At 35.0% G+C, this 27212-nt stretch overlaps 1 protein-coding gene across 1 annotated transcript in view; it reads right to left on the bottom strand.

Annotated features, from left to right (window-relative positions):
• Nucleotides 1-25152, bottom strand: part of jak1 (Janus kinase 1) — a 60857-nt gene extending 35705 nt beyond the window's left edge. Inside the window, exons 1-4 of the mRNA XM_056460037.1 lie at nucleotides 24932-25152; nucleotides 10158-10363; nucleotides 5051-5174; nucleotides 316-469 (exon numbers count right to left, since the gene is read on the bottom strand). Coding sequence (XP_056316012.1) covers nucleotides 316-469; nucleotides 5051-5055 — 159 coding nt within the window. The 5' untranslated portion in view covers nucleotides 5056-5174; nucleotides 10158-10363; nucleotides 24932-25152. The remainder of the gene's footprint in view (nucleotides 1-315; nucleotides 470-5050; nucleotides 5175-10157; nucleotides 10364-24931) is intronic.
• Nucleotides 25153-27212: the final 2060 nt, after the last annotated feature.

Genomic DNA, 27212 nt, shown 5'->3' with positions numbered 1-27212 from the left:
GTGTAGTGCATGTCAAACACAAAATTATAATCTAATGAAAGCAAAAAGCCACTGGTTTTCACACCGTCCCAAAGAGGGTTGAATAAACAGCAGTGCTCCAAAACAAAACACATTTAAATACATAGAGTACAAAGAGAACAAGCAACATGATGACATGATAACAACAACAGAAACCACATGAAAGAGTATTTAAATAGTCATCATGTCACAACGCCCATGTAGCACAAAACGGATCATATTCATTGCTTACTTCAAAGCTGTCATAGAGACTTGGACAACCATGAAATTGATGCTTAACATGTTTCCTGCACTTACCTGTGCAAACAGGTAATCAAGAGATGCGGCATCTAGAAGAGGTGTCCCCTCTGTGGTCTTCTGACAGTTCAAAACGCCTTTCTGTTTGCTGAGTGTGTGTCTCCAAACTGGAGACTCAATCTCACTGGTTCCATGCCAGTTTGTGAAATAAAACCTGTGTAAAATAGTCTAAGTTTCAGCTTTTCATTCTAAATATTACACCAAAATTTGACAAAATGTGATTATTTTACAAGGTAAAATAACCTTAAATTTTATAACAAATTACATTACATCACATCACATCACATCACATCACATCATATTATATTATATCATATTACATCACATTATATTATGTCACATTGTGTTATATTCAATTGTATTATATCACATTATATTATATTATATTGTTGGCCGATAATCACATTTCATGATTCGATCGGTACTCGCTAATCTGGCCGATCTCATGAACCAATCAAAAACGTTTGTTTACAAGCAGAGAACTGAAAGTTCACAAGACAAGAACTGAAATCTTTTTACATATCAGAACTGAATGTTCTGCATTAACAATATTGCAAGTTCATTAAATCTTGGCTGGAAATATTAGGGAAATAAAAATAAAAAACTAAACATTTTTTAACTTGAAAATTTAATAATATAACTTATTTTAATATATGTATTGATTATAAGCTGTTGTTTATGGACCATTTCCTTTAGTAAAGAAGTAATGGATTTATAGGTGTGCATTTTAACTGCGTATGCAAGAAATATGTGCTCTAAACTTCATTGAGACATGTTGAATTCTTCTTCCATGATTTGCAATGTTTACATATTGCTTTATTAGTGATTTTTCTTACCAATTTTTTAAAAATCTGTTTGATCTATTTTGTTCTGTAAAGTTGCTTCTGACCATGACATGCCCACACTAAATGGTTAAGGACCTTAAGTATCTTAAGCTTAAGTATCATACTTGGACTGAAAATGTGCTTTAGGCATTAGAAAGCTTGAGCATCAGAATCGGTACTCTGTCTGTATCGGCTGATCACCATGACAATGTCAATGTCAATTTTATTTATATATAGCACTATAACACAACAAGAGGTTGACCAATGTGCTGCACAGTACAAATTAAGAGAGGAAAAAAAGAAATATATCTATATCTATATATCTATATATCTATCTATATATATATCTATATATATATATATAATATATTATATATATAATAAATTATAGCTAAAACAGAAAATTTTCACTGATAAAATGCTAAATCAAAGAGGTAAGTTTCCAACCTAGATTTAAAACAGACAGCGATCAAACAGATCTAATACAGAGGGGCAGAGCATTCAACAACCTAGGACCAGCTACTGCGAAGGCGGTCAACTTTGCATTTCAGCCTTGACTTAAGGATGCATAACAGTCTCTGGTTAGATGACCGAAAAGACAGACCAGGCTGATGCTCAATCAACATGTCTGACAGATAAGAAGGTGACAAGTAATCGGTACTTGGTATTGGCTGCAACAATGCTAATCTAAGCATCCCTAATTACATTACAATATATTATATATATTATATTATATTATATTATATATATTATATATATTATATTATTTATATATATTATATTATTTATATTATATTATATTATATTGCAAAAAATGTAATCCCATGTATGCCTTTTAAAAAGAGAAATACAAAGAAAACCAAGTAGTCAAAGTTATTATGGTGTATATGCACACAAGCGTGTTATGATCATGAATGCTATCATAAATCCACAATGACAGGAGCTGATAGAGTACAACAACATGTCAAACTTTACATTCAGCACTATAACAAAGGCTTATATTATGTAAATATACTAGCATAGTAGCATATGGTAAATAAGGTGTGCAGCATTATCAAAGCATATGTTAACAATCAACAGAAAAAGAAAAATAATAGCTACACCACCCCATTGCCAAACGAGAGAAAGCTTATTGTAAACAGGAAGCAGCATGAGTGAGAAAAGAGTGCACTATGCCACAGAGGAAGAGAGAGTGCACAAAGGTTGACCATAACCTGTTTGTGTGCACAACAGGTAAGCTTCACACACAGGGAGAGAGCGATTCTGTACAAACTCCTTGGTTTGAATACTGCAGTTGCCTCTTACCGTAGTTTCACTTATGAAAAGGGGAAGTTCAGGGGCTTGTATGTTTTGCCTTGGTTAACTTTAAATATCTTTCGTAATGAGGAGAGAGCTGAAACCATGTCACATGTTAGCAGGTTTGTTTGTTTATTTGTTATGATGGAAATGCAAGCAGTTTTTGTTTTAAGGTTGTAGCAGGTCTGTTAGAGGCATATCACAGGGCTCTGTAATGAACTCATGCTTATTTCTACCATGATCAACTTAAAATCTTTACTAAATCGTTTAAAATGTCTAGGTTATTTTGAAATTAAATTTAAAGTGCCCCTATAATGCAATATAAAAGGTTATATTTTGGTTTTGGGGGTCTCCAACAACAGGCTGATGTGCGTGTAAGGTCAAAAAACACTTTCATTGTCTTATAATCTGCATTTATTTTTACCTAATATCCCAACGACTCCATATGATTTGTTCAGCAATCTATTTGTTCCCAAACCCCTCTTTAGCGCGATGCTAATCTACGGTGATTGGTCCGTATTGACCCAGTGACCCAGTCTGTTGTGATTGGTCGACAGCACGATGCACTTAAACACTAGCATATTACTCTACACTTAACCATAAGTAAAAACAACGACATATTCAGTATTAATCCGCAGTGTTAAAAGCTGAACAATTTTGAAACTAGACCACTGCATGTGTGTAGAAACAGCTGATGGTGGCCACAGCAACAACAAATGGCAGAGGATCGCAAGCTCACGAACACATTTAAATCCGTAAAGAAAGTGGCACGCGTCGCGTTTTCAACATAGCTTTAGATGCGATATGTGAATGTAAAGGTTTAACCAGATACAGTACAAGCCGCGTGGAGTGATTACAAGTAACAAAACACAATTAAATACATATTTTGCAAGCTAGAGAAAACAAGGAGGCAACAATATTAATCACACTTAAGTTACTTACACTTGTGAAACAGAGGAAGAAACTGATCCATGAACTGTGTTCTGATAAAGTTCCTGTTAAGCTCTGACAAAATCATCAATACATCAATAGTCTTTTCTGATCCTTCTTTTAAACAAACAGCCAACGAATCCCCGCCATTGCAGGGTAAAATTATTGCATTAATCACCAAAATGTTTACTCATTAATGTTCACTCATCTTCAGTCATGATCAGTCCCAACACATACCCTCATCTCCTACAGTTTTAAAGGGAAAGGCTCATTCACACGTTTTACCGGATCCAGCACTTACACATATTTGGTATTGTTTCGTGTCGATGTTGATACAAATAGGCAAAAATATCCGGGACGAAACACGAATCTTTTAAATGACTCTGAGTCAAATCTTTTATTTTAAAAAATTATATTTTTAACATCGTGCACTTTTAGATTTAAACATCAGCTGGATGTTTTCATTCACTTAGAGCTGTGCTGCACACTGCATGAAAGGTAATTTTTTGTTGTGTGTGGGGCTCTTTAACCCTTTAACTAACTCCACCAAGAAAAAAAATGTTAGTCAACACACTCAATGCATTTTTCTTTAACACATCCAAAATTTCTAATATATCAGCCTCGACCAAATAGTAAATATGTCGGTTTATGCTAAAAATTCCGGACTTAATACATACAACTATGAAAAATCTGAAAATATGAAGTGTATGAGCAATTTATATAAAAAAAATATCAAAATAAAAAATTTTTGAACACTAAATCACCTTTATTTTTTGAAGTATGCCATAAAATATTTCAGATTCTCATTTAACATGCTTTCTGTTTTGTTTACAATAAACCAAAAGCAAGTGTAGTCGTGCAAAGGGATGTTTGTTTGATTTTTTTGTAAACCAACAATGCTGTGCGTGTAAACTATTATTTAATAGTCATTATTTAAAACAGTAAAACATGGTCAACCATTTGGTAGAGGGGCAAGTCAAAAAGGTTAATAATAATAAATATAATAATAATAATAAGTACTTTATTATATCTTATTATTTTATTATTGTTACTATAGTACAATCAGATTGATTAAATATGCAGAAAAATCTAAACACACTCATCTTCAAGATAATTTCACACAATGTCCTACACAGAAATAAAATGCAACTTAAAATTGTAAGGAACCTTGCTGCAGAGCTTTTTGAGTTGACTCAACTTAAATCGAGTCAAGTGCAGTACATGGGTTGAAAGTTGAAAGTCAACTTTTTTTTTTTTAGCAGTGTAGACTTTAACCTTAAGATAATTAGTATTTGGGGCCATGGGCTTTTCTGAACAATTTTTCATTTTTTAATAACATTAATGCTCTAACATGTAATTTAAAAAAATCTATACTACAATTAAGTGCAACTTACACGTTTTTAAAAGCCCACATACATTTCCTACTTCATGTTTGAGATGTAGTTCCATGTTTTACAATGTTAAAAACAAGGTGGTCTAAGTTAATTACCTTTTATTTTCTCTCATACAACCTTTAAACTGCTATTCAAAAACCCATAACAAATGTGCCTAACAAACTTCCACTAAAAACGACCTTTTTTCCAGATTTTTGATGTGAAAGACTATTATTATTCTTTTTTGCAATTGAAGTGTTACTGTTAAAAAGATTGGTGGAGATTAAGCACTATTTGGTTGTGATCTCTCACCTCATGCGATAATGAAGCTGGATGCTGGTCTCCTCTGTGACTTTGAACACGTGATTTGGAGCATACCAGAGATCCTGGCTTTCTTCATAGAGTGCAAACAGGTTGTGGCACAAAGGTTAGACGTCTGTGGAAAACATTAGTCACATAGAGCCTGATCACACCATATTCCTTTCGTTGCTTTGCCTCAGCGCAGTGAGAGGCTGATGAAATAAAACACAAAAGACACCTGCTGTGACAGTTACAACAGAGAACATACTCCCATCTAAATGGTTTTGAGATATGTCCACCTATTACTAAAGCTATTGCTTGAAAATGACCTCCTGTGCAAAAGGAAAAGATATTTGAACCTAAACCAAAACAAAAGTCAATGAACTATCATGAACTTCACTTTAAACTAAATAAAATGCTATATGCTACCTTATCAACTCGCTGATTGCAGAACAAGTAAAAACAGTTAGCTAAAACATGACATAAAATGCTTATTTAGGGAATCTTACTGTATGTCCAAAGCAACTTTCAACAAACTGTGTTTGTTATACATTGAAAAACTCACAACAAGCTAACGTTTTTCTTTTTACATGCCATGCTAGCTTCTATGGCTAGTTTAAGAGTAAAATTGAAGTAAATGTTCACATTTGTATATATTTTTTGTGTTTCATCAGGTGTCATTTCTGCAGTGCTGCCAGTTCAGACTAGTTGAAAAAGAAAATCAGCAGCTTGTTTTTTTATAAACCAGCTGAGTGTATTCGCGTGGTCAAAACAGATGTTTGAATTTCGTGCCAGTTTATATGTAACCAGCTACTCTTTGCATATGCTGCCTCCAAGCAAGCTATGGATTCCACGCTTCGCACGTCTCTTTTGTAAACAAACAGCAAAGCCGCTATAATGATGGTGCCTTTAGATTTCCCTGCATTTGAACAATGATGTGATCCTGGCATGCATTCTGCTGTGTTTGGATTTAGAGGCTCACGAGTGTCCTTTCACAGAATCCCAGCTTCAGAAGTGGACAAAACCTACTTGTGTTTGCAAAATACATTTTTTAAATATATTTTTACGTGGCGACTTGCTGCGCATTTTTTAAATAGACTAGTGTCATTTTTCATATTTATAGCTGTATGTTTGACTAAATTTTGCATTGATTATGATGGGCTGCAATGTCAAGGACGGATAAATCGTATACAATGAATATATGCACAGAAAATGTCCTGGCATTATCTTACATTTTGTCATCATAATGTGGAAATGGCTTCAAATACTTCATCTCAGACATTCAGACAAAAGTAAGCAGAAGCTCGAAGCTTTGTTGAGCGCTGTGTGCGTGCTGCTGGCTTAGCTGGATTGCTATTCCTGATACTGCAGTCTCAGAGACTGCCAGTGAAGAAGCTGCACATTAGAATTTATAGAGATGAAGCTAAATGTCTCAATGTGGACTGAGATGTTTTTCAAAGGTAAAACGGGTGTCTTCTCACAAAACCAATGAGAAATGTAACCAAAGTAAGTTTTAGAGTTTTCATTAAGAGCCTAAGGAATCATATCTACTTGTGTAAAATAGGAAATGTCACAGTTAAATGACAAAAGCAAGGTAAGTATTAGTAAGTAATAATTAGTAAGTATTAATAAGTATTTTAAAATAAAACTAAATAGAATGCGACTAAAAACCTTCAGAATTCTCCCATTTGTAAAAAAAAATAATAAATAAATACATGTAAAAGTCTTTGCACACTGAAGTCTGACATTTTTGTATGCTTTTTTTTCATATTCATATACGAAAAATTCGTCACGTACACAAACCTTGCACACTGAGTCTGATGCGTATTAATTTATCCATAACCAAAAAATGCAAAACATTTCGAAGTCAGTTCAAGTAGTTATACTTTGTTCTCCTCTCCCTTCAACAAAGTAGGAAAAGGAATAGGCCACATATTGTCTTCATTTAATACTAGACTACATAGAGAGGAAGGAGAGTTCAGTTCATTTTCAAGGAGCTGCGCTATGATTATTCCCAAATGCAAAGTTTATTTCAGGAATCAATGGAATTTTGATCCATTGCTTGTGATACCTCACGCATTCACGTACGTAAACAAATCCTGAACAGAGACTGACAGTAACTATAGACATTATAATAGACAGTGGCTACACTGACGTACAGTATCGAAGAAATGGGCCGAAAGTGAACAACGCTTACAATTAAAATGTCTGAGAGGTACGTCAAGGTATGGACAACACACACACACACACACACACACACACACACACACCAGGCAGACGTGTGCCAGTCACTAAATCCAGCATAGGGCTTCTCAACTGTCCACCACGTCCTTTATTTTATGCACAGTGTTTATAAAAGTTGTATGTAGCTCAAATGAAGGCATTCTGTATTTAGTTTTTTACTTGTACGCGGCTCTGAACTGTCAAAACAACTTTCAAAGCACTTTTTGGATGCGAATAGCAAAAAAAAAATCCAAACCTGATTAAATTGTTTTTATGACGTGTGAAAGTTTCGGAGACAGTGTTTCAATACGATTCACACAATGTGATGTCGAATTTATTTTTTAACGTGCGAAAATCTCTGACAAAAATTTCAAATTCAGTGTGCAATAACCTCAAGTCTTGAGTGTCCTGATGTAGAGTAATTAGAAATGATCCCAGCGATTCTTGAAAGCAAAAAAATCTCAACATTAGTTCCAATTGATTTCATGTAATTGGTTGTTTACTGATCACATTTAACCAATATTTGGTTGTGATGTTTTGATTTAATGTTGGTTTCAGAAACAGATCTGTGAAAGGTATAAACCATTTATTTGGTTCTATGCTATCAGATGAACTAGTTGAAATGTAGAAGGAAGACTAAACACTTACCTTTAAAGTAAAATACAGCAGCTAAACTGTTGGGTGTGAAAAAAAATAGTGTGAAACAAGCACCGTTGTAGTTCCTCTCGAGAAACAGCCTTTTTCTATAATACAAACTTCCCTTTCCTCCATCACTGTCCAAGGCAGCTTTTGTCCTTGGCTGCAACTTTGAGGAAATTCTGGACGTGATATTAAACCCAGCAGCCATTTTGTGGCTAAATATTGATCAAGGGCCAAACAGACAGACACACGGTTCCATTGGGAGGTCAGAAGGGATAAACAACACCGGTCCGTAGCAAAAATCTTCATCCTAAGGTCAATGTCTTGTTTTAATCCACCATGTCACATGGTGACACCAACAGTAAAAACCCTTTCAAAAGTTCCTCTTTGTATTCTGTGAAATGCTGACAGTACAAATGCCCCATTCCTCAATCGCATGATTTAAATATGAAACCAAATGCACAAAGAATGTCCCTTTTAATTTCCATGTTGACCTTGATCAGTAAAACCCCTTTTTGGTTCGGTAAACACAGAAAACTCTTTAAAAAAAGAAAAAGTGAACCTACAAATATCCGAATCATTAACTTATTCAACCAATAAAAAGAAGTGTGGAATGTTGATTAACAGTCACAAACTTTGCTTATGTAGTGGAAGGGGAGGAGCTATCGGGCATTAAGGATGGATTACAAAATTCACTTAAGATGGGTGTACACTGTGTCATTTTTGCTATGGTACATGTGGTTGTGGCTCCCACCATGTGAGAGGAACTTATGAGCAGATTCAGCAGAGCAGCTTTTGAGCTCTCGATCATTTTTAAACCTGTCAAATAAGCTCTGGAGCTATTGGCTTAAATTCTTGAGGTTTGTGTGCTGTTCAATGGGCCAACATGTCAATCTATCTGACTTGACCAATCACGAGAACACACTCAATGAACTCAAGGAACAGTGAGCACTGTGATGCGTCAAGCATGACAGAATCATAAAAGATGATGGGACAGTGGACAAGGGATAATTCACTAATAATTCACACACACAATGACCAGGCATTCGGTTTTCTGAAGAGAGAGAGAGAGAGAAAGACTTTGAAGGCCATAAAAGTAATGTTTTTCTGTCCATGTTCTTGACAGGGAATTTCACGTTATTGCTTCGGAATTCGCAGGGAAACAAATCCAAATCGAACGTCACTGGGTCCGAACAATTTTAACAAATTCATTTGTGACATGTACAGTACGTTGTCCATATGACCTTTCGTCCACCGTGTAAGGCCCCCTTTCATAGAAATAATTACGATTTACCTTTACGGAAATGATTGCGCCACCTCCTGGTGGTGACTGGGGTGGAAACCATGACAGGTACTATTTGATCGGCGATTAATTTCATTACTTTAAATTTCAATGGTTCAACAACATTTAACAATTATTTGGCATTGACTCTTTGAATTTCCAGTTAGCAAAATTTGAGATGACACTAAATTCCTAGACTCCATGGTTTAGAGCACAGTGGCTCAGTGGTTAGCACTGCCACCTCACAGCAAAAAGATAGCTAGTCCAAATCTCGACTGGGCTAGTTGGCATTTCTGTGTGGAGTTTGCATGTTTCTTGTGTTCGTGTGGGTTTCCACCGGGTGCTTCGGTTTCCCCCACAGTCCAAATACATGAGCTATATGTGAACTGAATAAGCTAAATTGCCCATAGTGTGTTTGTGCGTGAATGTAAGAGTGTATGAGTGTTTCCCGGTGTTGGGTTGTGGCTGGAAGGGCATTCGCTGCTTAAAACATATGCTGGATAAGTTGACGATTCATCCCGCTGTGCCGACCCCTGATTAATAAAGGGACTAAGCGAAAAGAAAAAGAATGAATGAAATTGCCTGTAGTGTATGAGTGTGTGTGTGCGTGTGTGCGTGTGTGAGAATGAGTGTGTATGGGTGTTTCCCAATACTGGGTTGCGGCTGAAAGGGCATCCACTTTGTAAAACATATGCTGGAATAGTAGGTGGTTCATTCCGCTCTGACGACCTCTGAAATAGAGACTAAGCTGAAGGAAAAGAAATGCATGTGTAGCGTTTTATTTGGGATGCTACTTATAACTCAAACTTTGCCTTGACAACCATTTCCAACAGCTGATGAAATGATGCATCACTGCTTAAAAAAATAAATAAATAAAAAAATCAGGCCATCACGATCACACTCCACGTCCTGAAAGATGCATTAGAGGCTGACAATCTATTAGTGCTCTAAACAGGCTGGCGTCCAAACACTTACGGCATCTCTTGGCAGCCTCCACGCACAGGTCTTCCGCAGTGTAGCAGTCTTTGAAGAACTCGAGCTGGTGTGTGTCAGCCAGGTAGAAGTGGATCTCAAGTCCCTTCATGGCAGTAGGAATGGTCATCTCTGCCTTCCTCTGTTTTTTCATTTTCACACACAGTTGCCTGCCCAGATCCATGATTGCTAGTTCTGGCATCCAGACACTGCAGGATGAACAGAGGTAACACAGAGATTTATTCATAAACTGTGGGTGCCTGCTGAAATGAGGGATCATTTACCTACGAAATAACACGATTTCCCAAAAGCTACATTTTAATACCATCATACCTGAATGAACCACAAAATTCACATTGAGATTTTTGTAGAGAGTTAGTAAATATTGGGCTGTCTTAATATTGCAAAATGTGTACAAATTAAACATGATTCTCAATACGAGTATTGACATTACAGCAAAAACCATTTATGTCGTCGGTGCCAATGGCGTAGTGGAAAGTGCACCGACACATGCAATCCGGTGTTCACGGCGACCTGAGTTCGATTCCCGCCTCGAGGTCCTATGCTGATCCTTCCCCTCTCTCTGCTTTACAGTCAATTCTCTCTACTGTCCTGTCCAAATAAAGGTGAAAACCCCTAAAAAAATTATTATAAAAAAAAATAAAAATAAAAATAAAACATCATTTATGTCTGCACGATACATCGTTTCAGCATCAATAACGCAATATGTAAATCTGCAATAGTCACATCGCAAAGTGAATTTTACCCATTTGGACACACGCAATTATAAGGTTTGCCACTTGAACAAAGATTAATTGTGTTTAATTATAGAATGAAGACTATAGAGGGTTATTTTACATTTGACTATTGAATTTCTGTACCTTAATACTGTTAGACTCCACCAAAATCCATAAAGCACGGTTTAGTTTAACTTTAAACTTTGTTCTATTGTTTTCATCTGTGTTTAAATTTATTTGGTATATCTTAAATAGGCATGGGACGATAACCGTTTTCAAGGTATACCATGGTTTGAAAAAGTCAAGGTTTTAAAACTTCCAAAAGTGCGATATCATTCCTATAATATGTGTAAGATGTTTTTTTTTACGTTTTTTTTGTGTTTGTTTTAGTTTTTTCAGGACAACATCATCTCCAACAGAGAAGATATCCAAAGCTGTTTTTTAAATGGTAAAGAAATCTGTGTTTGTGAAACTTGAATAATTCAGTTGAATTATTTAGCCTAACATGTTTACTGTTCCAATATTTAATTTAAATGTTTCTCAAAATTAAATGTATTGTACATTTTTGGGGGGGTGGGTTGTTGTTTTTTTTTACCCAGACATTTAAAAAGAATATATTTTAGAGCAGTAACCACAATACTGTGAAACCACGATATTTTTATCCAAGGTTATCATCCCGTCAGAATCTTATACAGGCCCATGCCTAATTTTTGCAGATCCACTTCCCAAAAAAATCCTCCCAATCATTGTTAAATTCAGAATTTGTTACCAGAGTAATCTTTTATAATTCATAATCGCAAATTCGCAATCGAAGAAAAACTAAAAGTTGCAATGTCCATTTTTTCCAATATCATGCAGCACTATTATAAACACCTTTCTTGAACCTTAATTTAAGAAAATAACCAAATATTACATCAGGTAAAATCCTACAACTAAAATAATTAGTTTGAAATGAACATTAAGTGAGGAAACCGCTACAAATAAGTAAATAACTATCGAAAATGTGTCTTTCATTTTAAATTTACAATTAAACAAACTAAAATATAAAACGATACAATACAATAAAAAACATTTATAACACATGTTCAAATTTGACTCATCAATAAAACAACTAAACCCTTAAAACATAAAAGCAGACAATACAAAAATAAATCTATGAATAACTATACTACATTTGAACTATTAATCAAAAACAAAAATAAAAAAACTATTATTAAATCAAAAGCTACAATAGTTTTTCAGTGATACTAAGAATAGTGCTGCTATTTAACTACTAATTGAGTTGCATTTAAATTAGACATGGGCCAGTATAAGATTCTGGCGGTATTATAAAATATCACGGTTTCACAGTTTGACGGTATTGTGATTTTTGCTTTAAAATATATTCTATTTAAATGTCTGGGTATAAAATTAGGAAATATTTAAAATATTTTGAAACAGTAAACATGTCAGGCTAAATACTATTGACTTCTGCTGTCTTCATTAGTTTCAAAAACATAGATTTCTTTACAATTTAAAATGGCATCTTTGGATAGCTTTTCTGCTAGAGATAATGTTGTCCTAAAAAAACATAAATAAATAAAAAAAATCTTACATATACCATAGGAACGGTATAGCAATGCATTTTGGCGGTTTTAAAACCTTGACTTTTCCAAATTGCGGTATATCTTAAAAGCGGTTTTCATTCCGTGCCTAATTTATACACATTTTTATATTTTTAAATGCTGGACTAGAGGTGTTAGACAACCCACATCCTGGAAATGTACTAAATGCATTGCAAGTGTAATAGCAGCTGACAGCAGATGAAGACGATGGCAACAAAAGATGAAAAACACAGTAAGAGTAACAGTACCATCAACACAGGCAAAAAGAAAAATGGAGATTTAAAAAAAATGCTGTTTGAACTCTATAAATCACTGTGACTAATCAACAACATATACCAGGGTCTACATTATGCCACAATTTGAATATTCTCCGCTGTCCACCATGACAAAGCCAAAGCTTGACTCTAGTTAGTTATTAAAAAAAACTCAATCAACAGACGTACAACATCCTTACTGTGCTCTCAACAGGAGCACTCACGCAAAGAATAGATTCAACAGCCTTTCCTACAGCGAACACGAGGGAGGGTGAGATGAACACCGTTCGCATCTGAATCAGGTGGTTTTGACTCAGTAGATCTCGCTTCAGATCCTGCAGGTCAAGACGTGTCTAGATGCCGAGACCCCTGCTGGCATGTTTGAGGATGCTCCTGAGACGAATGAACGAATGCAAAAAACAAACTGTGCTAAGAAAGAAATCTAATTGGAAGCAGTTAATGACCACATTTGTCTTTGAAGTGGCATTAGTGAATTCAAGAAGCTGAACAATCTGAGACTTGGATTGGCTTTATGAAATATTAGTATAATGAGATCACAAATCTACTTCACATTCATCACCTCGCTGCCTGGGTAATAGGCACTTTTGATCATTAGAGTACAATTTATGCACCATTACTCTTTGCATTAGAGGAATTATTCCTCTGTTTTTGTTATTAGAAATTTTTGAAAATTAAAACAACTGCAATTGCACTTCAGGTGTCAGAGTTCGAATTCAGGCTGATGGACCTTTGGTGATAGCTTCTCTTTCTCTCTATAACTTCACTTCTTGACTACCTAATGTCCTATTACAATAAAAAAAAAAAGCACAGTGGGAGTTTGGATAAGTTAAAAGTGCTTCTTTTCAGTCCATTTCGGAGCCAAAATATTAAGAAAAAAACTAGTGGAAATTGGGCAGGAGCACTCGTGTCATTTGACGCGTCATCTGAGCAATATCACAACCGGGTCAGAAAAAAAAGTTGAAAAGAGTTTGATAACTCCCTTCAAAGCTCAGGTAAGCAAAATAAGTACATTTTCTACCCACGAAAGCTTCTCTCTCATTATTAATAACAAAAAGATATACAACGTGCCCTCATGTTGTTTCCATGTCACTTCTCGCGTGAGTTTGGTTGTGAGATGTAGTTTGCGAACCAAGGCAAAGTTGATGGCGATTCTTCCTATCTCAAAGTCAGGTAGTGTGAAATGCCCTGTCACCGATTCATCTAGCAGTGTAAACAAAGCAGTGATGGAACGCTACCACAGAGTCATGCAGTGTGAAAACACATGTGACACGGCTACTTTAAAAATCATGCAGTCTGAACCTGGCATAACTTGAATAATTAATCAAATTAGCCTAGTTAAGCCTTTAAAATGTCACTTTAAGCAGTAAAGAAGTGTCCTAAAAAATATCAATTAAACTATTGTGTACTCTCATCAAGGCAAAAATAAAAAATAAGTTATTAGAAATAAGTTATTAAAACTATTACGTTTAGAAATGTGTTGAAAAAATTCTTTCTGTTAAACAGAAATTGGGAAAAAAATAAACAGGGGGGCTAATAATTCAGGAGGGCTAATAATTCTGACTTCAACTGTATATTTATGTATTTATGTAAGCACAAGTACACAACAACCAAAACAAAAATATGATTTTTAGGACTGTATATGTGCAGGGTGTGGTCTGGCATGCAGATAACAGAATTATTAATTTTCACGAATCTATATGAAAGGGGATTGTTCAATATTGAAATATGCTTGATGGGAAATTTCCCATTCATCCAAAGTTGCGAATTAAATTTATGCACAAAACTGGAATATCGCATAAAACACTTGCCAATTATTATGCATCATTTTCATCCAATGAGACAAAGAGAACAAAACCATCACTTCCTGATAAACTGGCGGCAAAGCTCAAAAAAAAAAAAGAAATTTGCTGAGTTTATTTTCCTATATAATAAATGACTTGCGCCTTAGAAGACAATGCCGACACACAATAAACAAGCGGTGGCTTTTGAAGGTGTAAGATGCTCAAGACAATTCTGGAGTTATAATAATAATAATAATAATAATAATAATAATAATAATAATAATAATAATAATGCTGAACCACTGTGATGAAGGTTGGTAAGGGGATTTAGAATGACGACAGACCTTTTACACAGATCTATCAATTACCTATGGCGTTATTTCAATGACAAATGTTGTGAGTGCAGTATTACAAGTCGAGATCGCATCCATGTAAGTAGCATGCGAGTCTCTTTACTTGCATGTCGATTTCCTCTGTTCATGCACAAAACTTCTTGTACGCCCTCAAATATATGCTGCTGAAGTTGGATTTAGTGCGTTTATGTAACTATCAAAAAAACTATCAAAATTTGGTAGCAGCAAATTATATAGCCCCTACTGTTGCTTAATAGGCTAGGCTAGGCTAAAGTTGGGGCAAGCTATTATGTGGGTTGCAAAAATTGCTAACTTAAATTAAAAAAGAACAAAAGAGTATAGAAAAAAAAAAAACATCTTGAATAATATTTAGTGAGTGAAAATTTGATAAAAATCTCGATTTGTGGAAAGCATACTTCATGAGTTATGGCATATTTCCCAAGGTTTTGTTGTTCAACAAACATGTGCCAGTCAATGATTTATGCTTTCCCCTCTACAGTCATTTCCTTATGTAGAATCAGGTTTTGGCTGATATGTAAACTTGCATAACAGAACCATTACTGACTCCCTGACCAGTCCAAACTTATGAAGCAATCCAGATGCTAGTGACTGGCTGTGCATTTATTTTCCTTCATAATGTATTCACTTGCATTTCAAGAGAAGTGATTTTTTTTATGTTGTTGTTGTTGATAATCAGATTCCAGTAAGTCAAGCCCTTTTGCTTTCTCAGATCAGAAGGGTGTGTGTTCACACTTGTCAGGTTTGGTTTGTTTAAACCAAACTAAAATTGTTCTGTTAGTGAAGTTCATTTGAATAAGTGTATAACTATTGCCAACTGAACCTAAGATATGGGCTGAGACCTTGAAAAAGATTCTGCAACACGCTATTAATATGTCTCTCCATCTGCTTTAGGACGGTTCGCAATGTTATTGTTTAATTTGCTTGACTTCACTTCCTGAGGTGTTGATGACATGCCTCTCACTGATAAAGACATAAATAATATTGTTCCTCCAGCACTTTCGACCCTCCATCTGTTCTGCTGGTAAACCGCTCAATTACATCAAACACGTAGGTGGGGAAACTGTGTGAAACCTTTCTTTCAGAAGACCCAAAGAGACGCACGTTTGGTGTCGTGGACATCGTTTTTTTTGTTGTTTTTTTGGATATCCCTCTACATCAAATTTTACAAAGGTTGCTGTTTCTATATCATACAGGTTATTTCAATTTTAGCATTTTATTCTATTATTTTATCACTTATTACTAATAATTTGTAATCTCCTAAAACAAATGTAATGTTACAGATTCCTCTACAACAAATTCATTAATGTTAATGTTTTCATGAATGAATGTCATTTATTATAATGACTAAAAGTTCATGATGAAACGTCTATAATTTCCACAATTCCAATTTTATTCTTACAAAGCAAACAAGAACATTATTGTGATTCTTGCATTTATGGAGATTTCTTCAGAGATTTCTATCCCTTTCTGTTATATTTTGAAACGCTGTAGAGAAGCATACGTCTCTGGCAACCTAAATGCATTAATATGATATATTTGAAAACCCGCAGTAACTTGAACTCTTTCACAACATGTTCTATTCTATAGGGAAACTCCATTTAGAATGTTCAGTCACGACCACACAAACCCCCCTGTAAGAACTTGACATTTTTCGATGCCATCAATTCGATGATATGACTAAACCCACATGACTACCTGATATGTTTTCAGTTTGCAGTTATGTGGAGACCAGTTAGCTATATGATGAGAAGCAAAAAGTGGAGAGTGAATGCATTTAGCTACACTCAAAAATGACTTTTTCGGCTTGCTCAAATGAGATGAAACATCACTATTCTTAATTTTGGGAGGGGGGGACAACTTAATTGTTTTATGTTCCATCTACTCGAATTTGTAAAAAAAAAAGATTAAGTTAGCTTAATCGATTTGTGTTGGGACAACATAAAGAAATTCTGTGGAAGCCGAAATTATTTTACTGTTTTATTTCAGACAAAGATGCCAATTAAATGTATTCATAAACTGGAATATCACCTAAAACATTGCGAACAAAGCATCGTTTTTATCCAATGTGTCAAAGACAACAAAATCGTCACTTCCTGATAAACTGCCATCAAATATCAAAAAGAAACTGCAGTAAGAGAAGCCACTGTGAGCCTTTTTTCTTAATAAATTAACTGCATTTCAGGCGACAAAGACTAAAGGCTGGTTATTCTTTGCAGCGAGTGATCGCTGTGACCCACGGCGCCTGCCTTGCGTGTTGCCGTGCATTTATTTATCATTTTGTTATACTTCTGTGTGCTTTTTGAGTTGCTCTGCAATAGCACATCGAAAAACACTAGCTGGCAGTGAGGTTTTTATTTTCCTCTGTGTCGAATTTCTTCACTGGTGTTTTGTTTTTTCTGAAGGCTACCTTGATGTACAAGTGGCTAAAACTTGCTGATTCTGAGGCAGGAACCGGCAGACGTGCAACAACTTTAATCATGAGGTAAACACAAATCAAAAGTTTCCATCTAGCGCTCTTTCCCATGACTCGACACTTGTAAACACTTACTTCAACGGGTTAGCGCGGCTCTCACCCCGCCCACACTTGTCAGTGCTACTAAGCCGACAAATCGCAGAGCTTGCGCTACGCGTTGTTGCGACAGTACATTTTTTGAGAGATGTGCGTTAGCCTCGGTGAAGGCTAAATGACCACGTGAAGGTTGCGCCGAACCATACGCGTGTGCTTGACGCAGAAGTATAAATCCGCCTTTAACGTCATGAATGCACAATGGCTTCTAGAGGCCTGAGACTGCTAAAACATGTTTTTTAATGCGCCTTTTCTAAATGTAACCACATCTTGTCATTCCCATTAAGCATTTTATGCGATATTCTAAAATGCGCAAAAAAATAGATGGATGGAAACAAAGCTAGAGCTGCACGATTCTGGCTAAAATGAGAATCCCTCTTTTTTTTGCTTAAAATAAAAATCACGATTTTCTCACGATTCTGAGTGGTCTATTATTATTGTTATTTCTCAAACATATGGTAAAAAAAACTATATTCATATGTAGGTCTACTGTTTATTCTCATGCACAACACTTTGTGTTCGCTAAGAAAGGAAAAAAGCATATCAAATGCTTGTCGTAGCCTAATCATAACTCTATAATGCCATATGATTATTTAAATGTTGTGCATGCTTTCGGTTTCATTTTCACTGCTAAGTGAGGTTCATACTTCCCGCGCAGCTCTCAAACAATCACTCTGTTTCACAAACTGAACGTTATTTACAACTTTATTACCTGTTATTCACAGCCTATGCAGGTGCTGTTCACTAAAGTAGACTTCATTCACAGGCGCGCGTCCGCCCTCTCTGTGGTAAGAGCTCACGGTCAGCAGCTCACGTCACGTGTGGTCTCGCGGCCGCGAATACATCATTACATGAAGACAGAAATGGTATTTTGGGGTGAATTATACCTTATAAATACATTATGTGACTCTTTCAACACCATTGGCGTCCATGTTGCTGAACAATGTATGTAAAGCAATGTGAAGACCTGTGCGGCCGCCTTTTCTTCTCTCCTGAACTTGAAAATATGATTGGCAGAATCGTAGAAATGCTGGATTAAGATCGCCTAAGGGGTCGAATCGAGATCGCGATCTTTTTTCGATTAATTGTGCAGCTCTAAACAAAGCTAGTGATTCATGTCAAAAGTAAAAGATTTTTTTTATGTTTTAAAATGCTTTATGTACTACAGCAATGTTACAATCATATTCACAGAGATCTTTGAAAAACAAACAGTAAGAGACATTACACTAGGCTTGTGCCGGTATTCGGTAATGCGATAAATCACGGTAATGAATATGCACGATATTGTTATCGCGGGCACTTCAAAATAGCGTGAAAAATAATAGATCCGAATTTATATTCTTAGGACGCGCCTTAGCTTATTTTCAATCAACCGCTTGAAGAAACACTGCGTATATGCTGCGCAGAATTGATGCGCACTCTGATGTAAACAATACCCACATGTCGAAGCCCTGTGTGCGTGCCGCCGCTGCCACCGCACTATAATCCTCACACGCAGGGGCGGACTTGCCATCTGGCAGACCGGGCACTTTCCCGGTGGGCCGACGTACTTTTTGGGCCGGGCTGATCATCGTCTTATGATTTGATCGCCCCATAAAAGGCTTAGCAGCCTATCGTTTTTTTTCTGCCTTATTGATTGACGCTGCTGTGATCTATGACTCTCTGAAAGTAGATGCTTTTTTTTCCCGGACAGACAGACCGGGCCGGTCCATGTGACACTCTGCAGCCCATTGGCTCTTTTCGGTATTGACATTGGGCTGGCCCAATCACAAACTCCTATTTTGGACTTCGTGTGAGCATGCGTCGTCTGTGTGTATTTGTCAAAATAGTCGAGAGTCAGAGAGAAGAAACGCAAGGGAGGCGCAGAGAAATCGCAAGAAATACACCGGCGTTTCATTTAGCGATTCTGAAGTTCTCTGTTCATTCTAGTACATGGCTAAAAACGCAAATCACGTGACCACACACTCTCTGCCCAGAGCTGCAGCCACTAGTTCAGCGGGTAAGCATAAACCCCAGGTGAGAGTATAGTGCATGTCAGACAGTTCATCTGCTGGGTGATCTCATCTCACTATAGTTGTTAAACGTGATATTGAATTCATCTTGTTGTCTCTTTCTAACAATTCTTATGTCTTTTGAATCACTTGTTCTCAGTTAACTGTTTTGGCTGAGTGCAAAGATAAGCTAATATATTAATTTATGTAACCACATACACTGATTCTGCACATTGACTGATTGCTTACCTTTATCGTTTAAATTTAATGTACGTTATACTGTTATAATGGCCATTATTGGTTATTAAAACTGATATTCTGCAAAAGAGACAGTGTAAATCAAATATCAAAATGAAACAAATTTGACTTGTATTATGTTTTCATTGTTTAGATAGTGAAATAGCAAGCAGGATGAGGTGAAAGGTTAAAATGTAACACTGTTCCCTTTGAAGATTTACCCATGCATTAGCAGGCAGTTTTTGTTATGTTTATTATTGAATATAGGCTGAGTGAATAGTGTATTGAATAAGCTAAATTGACTGTAGTGTATGAGTGTGTGTGAATGAGTGTGTATGGGTGATTTCCAATATTGGGTTGTGGCTTGAAAGGCATCTGCTGCATAAAACATGCTGGAATAGTTGGCAGTTCATTCCACAATTGCTGATCGAAGACGGTTTCCCTTTGCACATTCACTTTGATATAATTGCTCAAGTTTACTTTTATATTGTGTATTGTTTTATTTATATTTATTTGTATTTAAATGTTTGAAGTACTTTTAGTTAATTAAAAAGTTATTAAAGTTACTAAGTTGACGAAACTGAAGTTTTTTGTGTTTTTTTACCTGTTTCTCTAGTAAAATTACAATATCGTGATAATACCGTATACCGTGATAAAAGCTCAATCAATTAATCGCAGCATGAAAATGTGATACCGGCACATGCCTACATTACACATCAATTTGCATTAAAGCTGTGCAATATTGAAGATGCATATGATAGCAATACTAGCATGCTAAATAATAGTGCAATTTTCAATATGTAGTAGGGATTTATCAACCTGAAAACATTAAGAACATCAAGAAAACAAAAACACTTGAAAGAGGGTTGAGTTAATTCTTTGCCGCCTTATTGTTTTCTTAACATGGCCGGGTCATATTTCAGCATACTAAAATCGTTACAGATTTTTGGACAAAAAAATAAATAAAATCTGCATGCCATCTTCTTGGTTTCAGAGATGTGTTTTAACATGTAGAAACATTGCCTGATGTGCTGAAAAGTCTTTTAGATGGTCAGTTAATGGCAGGTACACAGATGATTTAACACCTTTTTTGTGTGTTAAAACACATTTTTAAAGACATTTGTAAACGAACGACCAAACAAATAATGAAAAAAAAATCTTATAATTGTTATTGTGTAAATGTATTAGGGTTGTGCAATTCATCGAAATCCAATTTATGTAACATGTAATAAGTAATAACACAATGTAAAGTGTTGAAAACGAAATGACATGTGAAAGAGCGACGATTTGAACTGTAAAAGTAACTACGCACTATTCCAGCTGCTGACTGTTTTTAACCATTATTAATGAAATAAAAATGACAAGAACTAAATCACTCACTGCTTTTGACCTGAAGGATTTTTGTAGCTTTAATAAAAAGGAAATAAAGTTTAATTCTTAAAGTGAAGATGCTTAAAACTTTCATTTTACATTTTTCATTTTTATATTTTTTATTCACTTTTTTCCTTTCCATATGTTTGAGAACTTTTTGTAATTTTGTTTTTTTTACTTTAGTAAAATGCGTTAGCATTATGAATTGTGAATTTTCATGATGATGATTCATGATACATTATTTACAGGAAAAAACTTTTTGGTCATACAGCCCACTGATAATCATTTTAAATAATCCTGATTACAATAATGATCAAAACCATTGTGATTATGATTTTTCCTATAATCGAGCAGCCCTAAAACATATTGTCAGTTTCAATGATGTTCTCTAATTTAATCAGTATGAAACTCACAAACATTGGAAAATACTAACTTTAGCCTCATAGCACTGAAAGAGCACACCCCATCCCATCCTCCCTGCCAAACCACACCTCCTGAAGGGATGAACACGCACAGACCAGATGACCAGAGACATTACTACAGTACATAACGTGTCCTTTGCCATAGAAAAAAACTGTACCATGCGATTATAGTACAGAATGTGATATCTGCCAGCCGTTCTGGCTCTATCTACACAGCATACATGAATGTGCCGATGATGCATCCTGTCTGTGCAAACAGGGTGCGCAGAGGTATGCAAATACACATGTTTACAAACAGGTAGGACAGCCTGGCATTTTGATTGGATGAACATTTTCTAATCCTGGACATTCTACAGAATATGTAAATACATATAAATATTTTTGACCACTTAACTAAATGACTGCTATCAGGATGTAAAGAGACTCAACAAGCATAATAGAAATGTTTCTGAGGATAGTCACCTAGACTAATTCAATGTGGCGGTGTCACTGGCGCATAAACATTTCCTGCTTGTTAAATACTTCAGAACTGTAACAAGAGGCAATTTAATCATATTTTAATGATAAAACAGCTGCCATAACATTGTTTATCAATATGGGGAGCTTTTTGGATTCTAGGAAGCTACGGAAATTCTAAATGCAATACAGGAAATGCATTAAGACCATTGTTATTGTTTACATCCCTAAAGATGGTCTAAGTCAGTGGTTCTCAAAACAGGGGGCCCACTATAGGGTCTCACTGATCTACTCTGCAATGAGACTATGAAATAACCCAAAAATGTTATCGAATAAGTTACTTTAAAGTCAGAATTATTAGCCCCCCTTTTAATTTTGTTTCTTTTTTTATATTTCCAAATGATGTTTAACAGAGCAAGGAAATTTTCACAGTATGTCTGATAATATTTTTTCATATGGAGAAAGTCTTATTTGTTTTATTTTGGCTAGAATAAAAGCCGTTTTTAATTTTTTCAAAAATATTTAAAAGGTCAAAATTATTAGCCCCTTTAAGCTATATATTCTTTGATAGTCTACAGAACAAACCATCGTTATACAATAACTTGCCAAATTACCCTAACCTGTCTCGTTAAACTAATCAACTCAATCAAGCCTTTAAATGTCACTTTAAGCTGTATAGAAGTGTCTTGAGAAATATCTAGTCAAATATTATTTACTGTCATCATGGCAAAGATAAAAGAAATCAGTTATTAGAAATGAGTTATTAAAACTATTATGTTTCAAAAATCTCAGTTAAACAGAAATTGGGGAAAAGAAATAAGCAGGGGGCTAATAATTCTGACTTCAACTGTATATCAAATAACAAAGCTGTTAGTCATTGTTCTACCACTGCAGCAACATATGATACGCAACATCTTGCAGGTTGGACAAAACAAACTAATTTGACTAATGTCATTACTTAAGTTTTAATGTTATAAGGTATCTGGGGGAAAATGTGAATTTTGCTGTTTTTTATGGTTACAGTACGTTCATTTAGTATGATCACATAACAATATAGGTTTCAGATAAAAAAATGAATTCTAATTTTATATACACCTCCATGAGAAAGTGGCTAGTACTGTTGTATGACAGGGATTTCCCACTAAAACCTCTAAAGGAATCGAATGTCTCCTAAAATGTCACTTTTGAACTTTTAACCACCAGTTAACCAGCATGAAATTGTCCGGATGACATAATCAAACAGTACTGCAGTAGTATAGCATTGTATATTTGTGGTCACTCTGTTACTTGGAAATGTTTGAAGGGGTAGTTTACACCAGTTTCACCCAAAACGAAAATTTCCACACCATTTATTCACATTCAATTGCTTCTAAACTTATGAAATTCTTACTTCTGTTCAACACAAAATACATTCTAAGGAATGCTGGGAAAAAGCAGCCATTGACACCATATTATAAACAAAAAATACTATGGAAGTCACTGGCTGCTTTTCCCCACCATTCTAAAGAATATATTTATTTGTTTTCAACAAAAGAAAGAAACTCAGACATGGAACAAAAGGAATTGATGACAGAAATTTAATATTCGGGTGCACTTTTACATATTTATGAAGGAAATTTAACAATTTTCTTGGAATCAGCAAAAAAGACAAATTGCCCCCATGCTTTAATATTAATCAATCAGTTTAACTAATTAGACAGGATATGATGGGATTAAACCACTGTAAATTGTGCTGGTGGCCTATGGGACACAATAAAGCACATGAAAGCAGTAGAGTTTACTAAACCGCATTTTAACCAACAATCACATCTTCAAACTTAAAACTATAATTCACCAAAAATTACAACTCTGTCATCATTTATTCACCCCTGACTTGTTTAAACACTGCTTGAGTTTCTTTTCTTTGCTTTTTCTGAAAAAGAAATATATTGAAATGAAAATTGTTGGAATCAAGTAGGCATTGACTTCCGTTTTTGTTTTGTTTTTTTCATCTGAATATGCATGTCAATGGCTATGTTTTCAGAATTCTTCAAAATTTGTTGTTTTTCTGTTCAACAAAAGAAAAACTTGTAAAGATTTTGAAACCCGTTGGGGGAGAGGGGGAAAATTGTGCCTTTTCATCTATTACAAATATCATATTTTTTCCAAGACATCCAACCAAAATATAAAAACCGCACGTTATTACAACAAATACTATTAAACAGGCATTAAACATGGGAATTGCGTTAACAATTTCTAACATACATATTTCAATATTTAGTTATAGCCTATTATTGTCTCCAATACAGAAAAACCACAATATTTTGCATATTCGCTATCTGAAACCTAAATATAATATTAACTTGGGTTCATCTCTATAGTACACGTTATAGACACTTTAACCACACAGACTTTTGTTCAGCAAATACACTTTGTGATAACAGAGAACAAGCGCTCAAATTCATATCGACAAAACTGCAGTGGCAGCAGCAACAAGTTTAACCATTTCATCGCTGTATAGTAAGAACATGACAAAGACATTAAATATAACGTCAGTGTTCAGCAAGTTATAAACAATGGCATAAATACTACAGGTTTTTCTTAACACTTTATAACTTCGACTATAACCAAGAATCTTTTTAGGTTTAAAAATTAACTTTTGTATTATTTTACATCTGACCACCATCAATCACCTGATAAAACAATTATCATCGGTACCAAAGAATTACAAATTCATAGCTTGAATTCAACAGCATAATTACAGTATAACTTAATGTTTAACGTTGAGGTAAATCATGAGCGACTCGGGTAAGACACTGTTCACTTTGATTGTAAGCAATCAAAGACAAACTGAAAGCGGACCGTTTCATAACTTATTGTTTAAATACACCGCACATGAAAAGCAGATTAAAGACACGCATACAGCAATCCCCAGAGATCAGACACACGGTCAGGATGTGAAGAGTTATGGCCCTCGTCCTTACCTCGCCAGGCAAAGCTACTTCCGATCATTACAGACGTTCGAACACTTCCTCTTGGTGTTTTGTTGATGTAAAACGGTCGTTGTTAAACTCCAAAGTGTTATCCGACAATATCAAGCTTATTCCGCGAGAATAATTTTCAAGTCAAACTTCGCTTCACAGTGGTACAAACCGTGGTTAAGTCTTCGTGATTAACTAACCTTTCCTGTCAAGCGTCGAGTGCATTCCCGAAAATAGGGTAATGTCACACGCCGCCTATTGGCTCATCCAGCTGTCAATCAAATGCGGTACCAATAGCGTTAACCCTTAGGCGGAGAGTAAGCTAGTGGATTTTTGTTATGGCTACAGCCTCCGTATATAATAGTCTTTATTTACTAACATACGTGTGATTAAATCATTATACTATATTTTGGAGTGTTGCGGTGACGTAAAAACTAATCCATACATTTACCCCGAAACATAACATTTACATATAGACTGCAAGTTTTGTATTGAATATAGTCTTCTTCAGCATCTTTAATTATGATTCAAATGATTCAAACCATTAAAACAATATTTGTACTAAATGATAGTTGAATTGAATGTTATGACCACTAAAAGGTTCGTTATAAGAATCATTTATTATTAATTAATGTGATGTTTAAGCTGTTATGTTATGCATCTCAATTAAAAGTAAAGATTAGACATGATTGCAGTTAGTCATAGATGTTTACTTATCCACTGCACAACACTGATAAAAGTTTGGGAAGGCTTATGAAATAGGTGTTTTCATAAATAATTTAGAAACACTAGCTGCTTGATATTAAAATCATTTTGTAAATTAAAATGGTAAATGTTTTGTAAATAAAAAATTCATCTTCTCGTATTATTTAAGCTAACGCTAAAGCTAACATCGCAAACCCTTCCCAGTGTTACTGTTTTTATACAGTCTCTAATTTAAAATGGACATCGACAAAACACAAAATCCTACTCTGGTTACATTGAAGAGTATGGTCTTTAAGACCAAGAGGTGTAAGCCAGTTATGGGAGGGACTTCCCGTCCTCACCAACAGATGAGTTGCCAGAAACTGTGGGCTGCAGTTTCACAAGAGGGCTGCAAGAGCACACCGACAGAGTGTGGCAGATCAATAGTTTAACAGAGGTTTGGGTAGATACATGAAACAACAGGCTGTGTTTAAAAGTCCTAAAATTAAATATGAGCATAGATATAACTATTAAAAACTTTTTAATTTTACTAACAGTTATTAGCATTTTAAAATACTTGCTACATATTGGAATGTAATTATGGTATAGCCTAATATGTGTTGACAATGATACTTAAAACACTGGGTATAAGAATACAGTTAGAACCTCCGAATGGTGGATGAGTCATTTAGGCTATAATTGGTGAGTCTACGTGCAACACAGCATTACGCAGTCGAGTAAAGTTTTTTTTATAGTTCTCAGGAAGACCCAGAGATTCCACAGAGGTCACCATAGCTAATATTTATATAAGACACTTTTCCAAAATGTGTAAACTATATTAAAACAACCTATTTCACTTGGGACAGGAATAAATTCTTTTGTTCTTATTTAAATTATATTCTAAGCATGGAATTATGGTAGTACAGAAGAGAATAGACTGAGAAAAGAGGGGTGATCGGTGTAACATGGGGCTAGTCCAATGAAGGAAGGTAATACCCGAGTTATGACTAATTCCATTAAGACATTTTTTAGACGAAGAGGGCAGTGTGTAGATAGATCTCCTGAAACAAAAGAGCAGGGTGATAATTGATACCTTCTTTTCAGATGTTTCAAATGTTTTATCATAGCTTTTAATTTTTGACATAACAGATCATAATTACACAAGAAAAGAAGCATTTGTTTTATTTTCTCTTAGCTTTTTTATGTGCTACATTTTCAAATTGATTATTTACCAGTAAAAATGTACTTATGTAGTACAAGCTGTTCTAAAACTAATTTTAATATTTATATTAGCATGGAAAGTCCAATTTTTGCTAATATTTACATAAATTTGCATAATAAATAAGTACACACACAACAAAGTTTGTATCACAGTTAACTCTACAATTTAATCTAAATAAAAGCAGATGTTTTGTTTAAAATTGTTTATTTGAAGAGGAAATCTATGTAACAAAACCCTGAAAGCTTTTTGTATTTATTAAATGGCTAATAATAGTTTTATTACTAACATCAAATTAAACATCATTCTTCATTCAAACATCAACTTTCCAATTTTATTACATCAAATATTACAAAAGGATTCAAATTGAAGAAAACATTC

The sequence above is a fragment of the Danio aesculapii genome, chromosome 6 (genome assembly GCF_903798145.1).
Source record: "Danio aesculapii chromosome 6, fDanAes4.1, whole genome shotgun sequence".
Lineage (NCBI taxonomy): Eukaryota > Metazoa > Chordata > Actinopteri > Cypriniformes > Danionidae > Danio > Danio aesculapii.
Note: the sequence above shows the minus strand (reverse complement) of the source record. Positions and strands in the feature narration are given on the sequence as shown.